The sequence below is a fragment of the Xenopus laevis genome, chromosome 6L, assembly GCF_017654675.1.
Source record: "Xenopus laevis strain J_2021 chromosome 6L, Xenopus_laevis_v10.1, whole genome shotgun sequence".
In the NCBI taxonomy this organism is placed as follows: Eukaryota; Metazoa; Chordata; class Amphibia; order Anura; family Pipidae; genus Xenopus; species Xenopus laevis.
Window position 1 is genome coordinate 4100251 of NC_054381.1, and position 11118 is coordinate 4111368.

Here is an 11118-nt window from a genome sequence, read left to right on the forward strand (position 1 = left end):
ACAGAATAGTGAAATGTAGGCCGACTCAAAACCCACGGGCTCAGGCCCATTTCCACACAAGGTCATGGGTCACTTCGGGTTCAGCTCTTCTTGGGCAGGTGGGTCTATAAATAGAGGTGCTGGGTCAGGTAGGGTTCAGGTTGAGGGCCCAGGATAGGGTTGGGTGCAGATTGTTTTTTATTAAGCAGCAAAGTCCATGGAAGTAGCAGTTACGGATGTTTTATGGATAGTGCCATTAATACTCACACTGAAGTAAGAAACTTTCTAAATACAAACAATTAAATATTCTGTAGTGTTTCTGAATTAATCAAGTTTATATTCACTATTCCTCTCTCAGCATCTGTTTCTCTTCATTCTCTCTTCATGCAGCAGTTGGGTGTCAGATATTCACTGACAGTTACAGCCAATATATCTTATAGGGGGGGCTCCTTTTGCCTAGAAGATGTATTAGAGCTCACTCCAATAACTGATTCCAGTACAAAGAAAATCTAACAAAATAACTGCCTTTTGCACAAATTCTGCATGTAGAGAGACATGATGTCTGGTGCGTTTAATAGAGTGAACTCTAATTCATCTTCTAGGCCAGTGATCCCCAACCAGTAGCTCGTGAGTAACATGTTGCTCTCCAACCCCTTGGATGTTGCTCCCAGTGGCCTCAAAAGAAGTGCTTATTATTTAATTCCAGGCCTTTAGGCAAGTTTTGGTTGCATAAAAACCAGGTGCACTACCAAACAGATCCTCAATGTATGTAGACAATCCACATAGGGGCTTCTAAATGGCCAATCACAGCCCTTATTTGGCACCACAAGAACAGTTTTCATGCTAGTGTTGCTCCTCAACTCCTTTTACTTCTGAATGTTGCTCAAGGGTTCAAAAGGTTGGGGATCTCTGTTCTAAGCAAAAGGAGCCCCCCTATAAGATATATTGTATCTAACTGTCAATAAATATCTGACACCCAACTGCTGCATGAATTCTGCATGTAGAGAGACATGATGTCTGGTGATTTTAACAGAGTGAGCTCTAACATATCTTCTAGGCAAAAGGAGCCCCCTATAAGATATATTGGATGTAACTGTCAGTGAATATCTGACACCCAACTGCTGCATGAAGAGAGAATGAAGAGAAACAAATGCTGAGAGAGGAATAGTGACCATAAACTTGATTATTTCAGAAAAACTACAGAATATATAAGTGATTGTATTTAGAAAGTTTCTTATTTCAGTATGATGAAGCTTATATTACATTTTTATTTTCATGGTAGTTCCCATTTAAAGTTATTTAGTGAGCTCACTTAATATTTCATTCATTCGCACCATGGGTCCCACACTAACCCGGAGCAGCATTCCCATTGGTGAGTGGGTAACACAAGCAAAGCAAGATGGTTCCTGTAAAAGTTACTCACCGTCCCCAGAAACAGAATCAATTTCCCTCTTTATTACAGTCACGTGATCGTCAGTGTCGGACTCTTCCGTCTCTGATTTCACTTCAGTTTCGTCCTCTATTGAACCAGACAAAAGACAGTGGAAGATAGAGTTGAACGGTGCAGCAAAAATGCCAAATTATTAACTACAATTCCAGCATAACTGTATCCTCCACAATCAGACGCCATTATTTTTTTTAGATGCCAAAAACACAAAGATCTACGTTGCTTAGTAAATAACTGCAAGAGGCAAGAAGAGGCAGATCACACGTGTGACTTAAAGGGATCCTCTCATGATTTTTATGGTGTCGTTTTTATCTCTAAATGACACTGTTTACACTGCAAATAATTCACTGTACAATATAAAATGTCATTCCTGAACCAGCAAGTGTATTTAGTTGTAATATTGGTGTGTAGGTGCATCTCAGCTCATTTTGCCTGGTCATGTGATTTCAGAAAGAGCCAGCACTTTAGGATGGAACTGCTTTCTGGCAGCCTGTTGTTTCTCCTACTCAATGTAACTGAATGTGTCTCAGTGGGACCTGGGTGAAATACTTGGTGACTCTCTTGGGGAGTTCCGTAAGTATTGCACCTCAAGGAAATGAGGAGCGCATTGTGGTTGAGGCTAAAACTAACCTCATTTACGTTTTGGGTGTGCGCCTTCTAATTTTCACAACCCACGTTTGTTTTTGGGTCATTTCTCTGAACTTTTTGTGCAAAGAAACCCTAAAACATGTATAAAGAGATGCCAGCAGGAAGATGATATACAGCCGCCATAATAAAATGAGGCTCACAAAGTATCAAACTACTGGAAAGGGCCCAAACCATCTAAACCAGACTCTGGATAGTGTCCCTTGCAGTTATTTGCACACTCCCAGAATGCACTATTAGCCTAGACTACATTTGACAAGAGCCTGTGATCTGTAAAGGAGGAGGCTCCAGCACTACAGAATCATAACTCACCTGCAACGACAACTGCATCAATTTCCCTCTTTATTACAGTCAGCTGATCCTTGGGATCCTGTTCATTATACTCTGATATCACTTCAGTTCCAGTGTTTCGAGATCCTGGAAAAATACAGGTACAGTCAGACCACATTGTACTTTGGCACTTGCATGCGGTTACACTGTATTTGATGTAGGCGCATCCAATCACTGCTATGTGGGGCCTACTCCTTCACACACTGGAGAGTAATGAGCTGCAGGTATTTTGCAGGCAAGAAGCAGCGGATACTCCTACTCCTCTGCACTACAAGTCTACAGCTTCAGACTGGGAATGGCTATATACTTTTAAAGGAAATTAAAAAGGAAAAGAAACAATTTTAAAGGAAATTAAAGTAGACCCATTAAAGAACTAAACCCTAAAAATGAATGTCCTATTTTATATAGTGAACTTATTGCACGAGGCTAAAGTTTGAGCTTGTCAATAGCAGCAATGATCCAGGACTTCAAACTTGTCACAGGGGGTCACCATCTTGGAAAGTGTCTGTGACACTCACATGCTCAGTGGGCTCTGATTGGCTGTTGAGAAGCTAAGCTTAGGGCTCGTCACTAATTATCCAGCAGAAAATGAGCTTCCCTGGCTGTAATATAAGCTGATGCTACAGGTTTGCTGATTATTCAATTCTGATGCTAATTGCACTGGTTTCTGTGCTGCCATGTAGTAATTATGTGTATTAATTACTAATCAGCCTTATATTGTGACATTTCTATTCTATGTGTACTGTATATTGTGAGTGGCTCCCTAAGCTCAGTAAGTGACAGCAGCACAGAGCATGTGCAGTGAATCAGCAGAAAAGAAGATGGGGAGCTACTGGGGCATCTTTGGAGACACAGATCTTTACTGCTAAAGGGCTGTGGTTGCCTTGGGCTGGTACAGAAGCACAAAACATCATGTACAACATTTCTACCTACTTCTCTAGTTAGACTTTAGTTCTCCTTTAAAGGATAAGTAAACCTTGAAAATAAGTGAATGTAAAATTGATGAGGGGGCTATTCTAAGCAGTTGTGTAATTTACAGTCATTTATTTTGCTTTAATTCCAAGATATTAAGGGATACATGTACTGTTAATATGAATGAATTTTGTTACAACAGCGCCACCTGCTGGTCATTTTCCCACCAGTCTGACCACCAAGTAGTCAAGGAAGTTGTCAGGAGAAAGAAAGAGGCTGATGTTCTTCTGCTTAGGAATAAAATTAGAAACCTTTCTCACATCTTTCCTAAGCAGAATAACATCAGCCTCTTTCTTTCTCCTGACAACTTCCTTGACTACTTGCTGCTCAGACTGGTGGGAAACTGACCAGCAGGTGGCGCTGTTGTAACACAATTCATTCATATTAACAGTACATGTATCCCTTAATATCTTGGAATTAAAGCAAAATAAATAATGAATGTAAATTACAAAACTACTTAGAATAGTCCCCTCATAAATTTTAGATTCCTTTATTTTAAAGGTTTACTTATCCTTATCTTACTGTTCAGTGAGTTTGTAATTGATCCTCAGCATTCAGCTCAGATACAAAAGCAACAGTTTTGATCCATGTGTCCCTCCCTTTAAGTCTCTGATTGGTTACTGCCTGGTAACCAATCAGTGGAAAGCAAAAGAGCTGAAAAGCAGGAAGTAGTGTTCTGGCTATTATGTTACAGATCCAGTCACTCCAGCCTTTATACATTACATTTTTGCCTAACTAACTATATTAGATACATTATTTATTTGCACAACCTATTTATTTACATATCTTACCTTTGCAAATGTAGCGGTGAGTGTGCAGACTGCACTTTTGTGAGAAGCTTTTCCCACAGTCTTTACACATAAAGGGTTTTGCCCCTGTGTGAACACTGTGGTGCCTGGAAAGGCTGCGCTTATCATAGAAGCTTTTCTCACATTCTTTACAGGAGAAAGGTTTCTCCCCCGTGTGACCTTTCAAGTGATTCCGGAGGGAGCTCTTCCTAGGGAAACACTTGCCACATTCTATACAAGAGAACGGTTTCTCCCCGGTGTGAATTCTCAGGTGGGTCACAAGGGTCTGTTTACTACAAAAGCTTTTCCAGCAACAGGTGCAGCTGAAAGGTTTCTCTCCCGTGTGGGTTTTCTGGTGGTTTTGAAAGCAACTCTTTTTAATGAAACGTTTCCCGCATTCACTGCAAGCGAATGGTTTCTCCCCCGTGTGACCTTTCAGGTGATTTTGAAAGTCGGTCTTTTTGGTGAAACATTTCCCACATTCCGTACAAGTTAATTCCCCGGTGTGGATCCTCAGGTGCATGTTAAGGTTGCCCTTTAAAGAGAAGCTTTTGCCACAATCAGTACATTTATAAGGCTTTTCGGGTTTGTGAAGTTTCTGGTGGATGTAAAGGTTGCTCTGCACATTGAAGCTTTTCCCACACTCGCTGCACTTGAATGGTTTCTCCCCCGTGTGAATGATCAGGTGTCTCTGGAGGTGACTGTTGGTGGAGAAGCTTTTGCCACATTCCGTGCACGTAAATCGTTTCTCTCCACTATGGACCAGCTGATGTTTCTGTAGTTTGGATTTACTGCTATAAAGCTTCCCACACGTCACACAGGAAACATTTTTATTTTTTGCTTTTTCCCCTTTTTCAGGATAATTATTGTTCCCAGAATCGGTGCAGACGTGAGCAAGAAGACTGGAATTCTCAGAAAAACTTTCTCCACAATTAGAGCAGATAAAAGCTGATGCTTCAGAGCTGACGGAGCAATCCTCATATCCAGTATTGGAGTCGGTTAGAACTTGCTGCTGCTCACGTCCCACTAATACTCCGGCACACTGTAAAGGCTTCTTGCTTCTTGTATCCAATCTCGTTGTCTCAGGGTCACTGTCCTCTAAGGAAAGAGAATGAACAAGACACATTAGTCCACTGCTTTTATCAGATCACTCCTGTTCCACCATGAAGGAGTTGTTCACTTTAACTGTTAGTATGATGTACAGAGGGATATTCGGAGACAATCTGCAATTGGTTTTCATTTTTTATTATTTGTGGTTTTTGACTTATTTTTATTCAGCAGCTCTCCAGTTTGTAATTTCAGCAATCTGGTTGTTAGGGTCTGAATTCCCCTAGCAACCATGTATTGATTTGACAAGCGACTGGAATATGAATAGGAGAGGCCTGAATAGAAAGAGGAGGAATACAAAGTAGCAATAACAATACATTTGTGGCCTTACAGAGCATTTGTTTTTAAATGGGGTCAGTGACGCCCAAGTGAAGAAGAAATAATAACTATAAAAAAAGAATAAAACGAAATGCAGACCAATTGATACGTTTCTTAGAAAGAGCCATTCTATACTAAAAGCTGACTTAAGGTAAACACCCATTAAGTAAATTCCAGTTCTCCCTTCTCTACTCCTGGGGCATGAGCACTCGAGCACACACTTGGGGGGAGGGAGGGGGTAGCCAACTGGGTGTCTAGGGTGCCCCACTGCCCCGTCAGCTTGGCCCAGCCCTGGGTTCTGGACCTACAGACGAGTTACTCACCAGCCCCAGGGACAGAATCCATGTCCCTCTTCATCGCAGTCACATGATCCTCATCTTCTGACTCTTCATCCTCAGATTTTACTTTAGGTTCACACTCAGAACCTGCCAATTTACAGGGGATGATACAGTTACATGAGGACCACATAGAAATTCACTTCTGCAGACATCTGCCATCTGCATTCAATCATTTATGAACAGGGCCGGAACTAGGGGCAGGCAGAAGAGGCACGTGCCTAGGGCACAAAGGCAGAGGGGCGCCAAGCACGTATCTCTTCTGAGCCCTTCCCCTAGTCCGGACCCTTGTGTCCTTAAACTGTGGCTGCAGCTCAGTTGTTTTTTAATTCGTGTGCGACCTTCCACGCATGCGCACTGGCTGGCGTTTTGAAATGACATATACCCTGTATCGTGCACGCGCACCGGCGCTGCATTGCCGCTTCCGTACATGCGCACTAGTGCAGCCTCACCGCTTCCGCTCTTCTGCGCATGCGTCGAACAGTGAGGGGTGACGTAGTCGGCCTGGTTGCCTAGGGCCCCCGGTCAAATTGGCCCGGCACATTTGATGAAATTAGTATTTTACTCTAATTTGTTACTGACCCACGGACACAGCAGTGAGACCCCTAAACTCCAGTGTTACTGACCCACAGACACAAGCAGTGAGACCCCTAAACTCCAGTGTTACTGACCCACAGACACAAGCAGTGAGACCCCTAAACTCCAGTGTTACTGACCCACAGACACAAGCAGTGAGACCCCTAAACTCCAGTGTTACTGACCCACAGACACAAGCAGTGAGACCCCTAAACTCCAGTGTTACTGACCCACAGACACAAGCAGTGAGACCCCTAAACTCCAGTGTTACTGACCCACAGACACAAGCAGTGAGACCCCTAAACTCCAGTGTTACTGAGCCACAGACAAGCAGTGAGACCCCTAAACTCCAGTGTTACTGACCCACAGACACAAGCAGTGAGACCCCTAAACTCCAGTGTTACTGACCCACAGACACAAGCAGTGAGACCCCTAAACTCCAGTGTTACTGAGCCACAGACACAAGCAGTGAGACCCCTAAACTCCAGTGTTACTGAGCCACAGACACAAGCAGTGAGACCCCTAAACTCCAGTGTTACTGACCCACAGACACAAGCAGTGAGACCCCTAAACTACAGTGTTACTGACCCACAGACACAAGCAGTGAGACCCCTAAACTCCAGTGTTACTGACCCACAGACACAAGCAGTGAGACCCCTAAACTCCAGTGTTACTGACCCACAGACACAAGCAGTGAGACCCCTAAACTCCAGTGTTACTGACCCACAGACACAAGCAGTGAGACCCCTAAACTCCAGTGTTACTGACCCACAGACACAAGCAGTGAGACCCCTAAACTCCAGTGTTACTGACCCACAGACACAAGCAGTGAGACCCCTAAACTCCAGTGTTACTGACCCACAGACACAAGCAGTGAGACCCCTAAACTCCAGTGTTACTGAGCCACAGACAAGCAGTGAGACCCCTAAACTCCAGTGTTACTGACCCACAGACACAAGCAGTGAGACCCCTAAACTCCAGTGTTACTGACCCACAGACACAAGCAGTGAGACCCCTAAACTCCAGTGTTACTGACCCACAGACACAAGCAGTGAGACCCCTAAACTCCAGTGTTACTGACCCAGAGACACAAGCAGTGAGACCCCTAAACTCCAGTGATACGGACCCACAGACACAAGCAGTGAGACCCCTAAACTCCAGTGTTACTGACCCACAGACACAAGCAGTGAGACCCCTAAACTCCAGTGTTACTGAGCCACAGACACAAGCAGTGAGACCCCTAAACTCCAGTGTTACTGACCCACAGACACAAGCAGCGAGACCCCTAAACTCCAGTGTTACTGACCCACAGACACAAGCAGTGAGACCCCTAAACTCCAGTGTTACTGACCCACAGACACAAGCAGTGAGACCCCTAAACTCCAGTGTTACTGACCCACAGACACAAGCAGTGAGACCCCTAAACTTACCACCATCAGTAATTATATCTACAATATTTTCCATTTGGTTCTCATCATATTCAAAGTCAGGTTCTTCTTCTTTGATCGTTATCTGCAATATTTCTGGTTCATCTTCTGGGAAACCTAACGAAAAGAACATGGAAGCCTGTGACCAGAGATACAGAGATAAAATATATACAAATTCAGCTTTATTCTGGTTTAGGAACTTCTTTAGACAGAAGGAATGTGTGTTAGTGTTTTTCTGTTTTATTATTATATTTAAGATGTAGGATAGAGTAACCAGAGATGCTCAGTTTTATCACGTCATTTAACTTCCACGCAGATTGTCAATAAAAGCGAAGAGTTAAAATAAGAAAGGGATGTTCCCTCACCTGAGCAGCCTCAATGGCTGCAACATAAAAAACATTTACAATACAAAACAGTTAAATGAAGTTACTCACCAGCCTCGGAATCTGGATCCATCTCACTCCTTATTGAATTCAGAAGGTCCTTCCTATTCCAGCGTCAGTGTAGGTGCAGTCTCTAAAGGATTTACCGAAATATAATGGTTTGTCCACAGAATGTGCTTTTTTATTTTTTATTTATATTTTGTTATATTACTTAGGACTTGTCTCTAAATTGATAGCGACTCACTCAAACATTCTGTGAGCTTTGCACACAAACATTGATTTAAAAAAATATATTTGACAGATTGAAATCAGTCCCTTTCTGTCAGTCCCTGCAGCAGGATTAACCCCCAGTCTCTCCTATCAGTCCCTGCAGCAGGATTAACCCCCAGTCTCCCCTCTCTATCAGTCCCTGCAGCAGGATTAACCCCCAGTCTCCCCTCTCTATCAGTCCCTGCAGCAGGATTAACCCCCAGTCTCCCCTCTCTATCAGTCCCTGCAGCAGGATTAACCCCCAGTCTCCCCTCTCTATCAGTCCCTGCAGCAGGATTAACCCCCAGTCTCCCCTCTCTATCAGTCCCTGCAGCAGGATTAACCCCCAGTCTCCCCTCTCTATCAGTCCCTGCAGCAGAATTAACCCCCAGTCTCCCCTCTCTATCAGTCCCTGCAGCAGGATTAACCCCCAGTCTCCCCTCTCTATCAGTCCCTGCAGCAGGATTAACCCCCAGTCTCCCCTCTCTATCAGTCCCTGCAGCAGGATTAACCCCCAGTCTCCCCTCTCTATCAGTCCCTGCAGCAGGATTAACCCCCAGTCTCCCCTCTCTATCAGTCCCTGCAGCAGGATTAACCCCCAGTCTCCCCTCTCTATCAGTCCCTGCAACAGGATTAACCCCCAGTCTCCCCTCTCTATCAGTCCCTGCAACAGGATTAACCCCCAGTCTCCCCTCTCTATCAGTCCCTGCAGCAGGATTAAGCCCCAGTCTCCCCTCTCTATCAGTCCCTGCAGCAGGATTAACCCCCAGTCTCCCCTCTCTATCAGTCCCTGCAGCAGGATTAACCCCCAGTCTCCCTCTCTATCAGTCCCTGCAGCAGGATTAAGCCCCAGTCTCCCTCTCTATCAGTCCCTGCAGCAGGATTAACCCCCAGTCTCCCTTCTCTATCAGTCCCTGCAGCAGGATTAACCCCCAGTCTCCCTCTCTATCAGTCCCTGCAGCAGGATTAACCCCCAGTCTCCCCTCTCTATCAGTCCCTGCAGCAGGATTAACCCCCAGTCTCCCCTCTCTATCAGTCCCTGCAGTAGGATTAACCCCCAGTCTCCCCTCTCTATCAGTCCCTGCAGCAGGATTAACCCCCAGTCTCCCCTCTCTATCAGTCCCTACAGCAGGATTAAGCCCCAGTCTCCCCTCTCTATCAGTCCCTGCAGCAGGATTAAGACCCAGTCTCCCCTCTCTATCAGTCCCTGCAGCAGGATTAACCCCCAGTCTCCCCTCTCTATCAGTCCCTGCAGCAGGATTAACCCCCAGTCTCCCCTCTCTATCAGTCCCTGCAGCAGGATTAAGCCCCAGTCTCCCCTCTCTATCAGTCCCTGCAGCAGGATTAACCCCCAGTCTCCCCTCTCTATCAGTCCCTGCAGCAGGATTAACCCCCAGTCTCCCTTCTCTATCAGTCCCTGCAGCAGGATTAACCCCCAGTCTCCCCTCTCTATCAGTCCCTGCAGCAGGATTAACCCCCAGTCTCCCCTCTCTATCAGTCCCTGCAGCAGGATTAACCTCCAGTCTCCCCTCTCTATCAGTCCCTGCAGCAGGATTAACCCCCAGTCTCCCTCTCTATCATACTATCCCTGCACTGCAAAGAGGAAAGAAAATGACACAGAACAAAAGATAGCAGCACTTACAGTCTGACTTAATTCCAAACCGGCTCCTTTAAAAGCTCCTCGGATCAACTCCATCCTGTCTAAGCAGTGGAGGGAAGGAAGTGTGACGCTTTAGTCCCGCCCCTGGAGGATGTACCCGAGCCTCTTACAATAATGGTTGAGAGTGAAAGGACGGCCTATCCAATTGCTTCTTTCACTTTGGAACAATCAACATCAAGGAGGGAAGTTGCCATTTTGTTGGTGGTCAGAAAACAATGCCATTCCTCCCAACTGTCCTGGTTTTAGTTGGACTGTCCCGCTTTTGACAGCTCAACCCGCAGTCCCTGATTAGTACTGATTAGACTTTCTCTTTGATCTCCTGCACTGAACAGCCAGAAAAAGATACAAAGTTTCTAACTTAATTGGCTTTTGGCAGAAAGCCCAGAATAGATACTTAGATACGTTTGTAACAATTTAAGATAGTAGGTCTCTTGGGGAAACTGTGATTTGCAGCTTAAAGGGCAATTCACCTTCATTAGCAAAACTGTAATAACATATAAAAAACACAGAAATAAAGTGGAACAGATCCTATCTGATCCCCATTGTAAGCAACAGTCCTGCCCTGCTTTATGGCAGCTGAGATTCTAGCTATCTGTATAACAGAACATTCTGTCCCAGTGGCTGCACAGATCCTATCTGATCCCCATTGTAAGCAACAGTCCTGTCCTGCTTTATGGCAGCTGAGATTCTAGCTATCTGTATAACAGAACATTCTGTCCCAGTGGCTGCACAGATCCTATCTGATCCCCATTGTAAGCAGCAGTCCTGTCCTGCTTTATGGCAGCTGAGATTCTAGCTATCTGTATAACAGAACATTCTGTCCCAGTGGCTGCACAGATCCTATCTGATCCCCATTGTAAGCAGCAGTCCTGCCCTGCTTTATGGCAGCTGAGATTCTAGCT

General features: G+C 44.9%; 1 protein-coding gene across 1 annotated transcript in view; it reads right to left on the reverse strand.

Moving 5' to 3' along the window:
• LOC108718443 (zinc finger protein 91) overlaps positions 1-10314 on the reverse strand; it is a 38385-nt gene extending 28071 nt beyond the window's left edge. The window contains exons 1-7 of the mRNA XM_041566778.1: positions 10199-10314; positions 8359-8440; positions 7928-8041; positions 5910-6011; positions 4165-5259; positions 2384-2488; positions 1403-1498 (exon numbers count right to left, since the gene is read on the reverse strand). Coding sequence (XP_041422712.1) covers positions 1403-1498; positions 2384-2488; positions 4165-5259; positions 5910-6011; positions 7928-8041; positions 8359-8380 — 1534 coding nt within the window. The 5' untranslated portion in view covers positions 8381-8440; positions 10199-10314. The remainder of the gene's footprint in view (positions 1-1402; positions 1499-2383; positions 2489-4164; positions 5260-5909; positions 6012-7927; positions 8042-8358; positions 8441-10198) is intronic.
• Between the last annotated feature and the right edge of the window lie 804 nt (positions 10315-11118).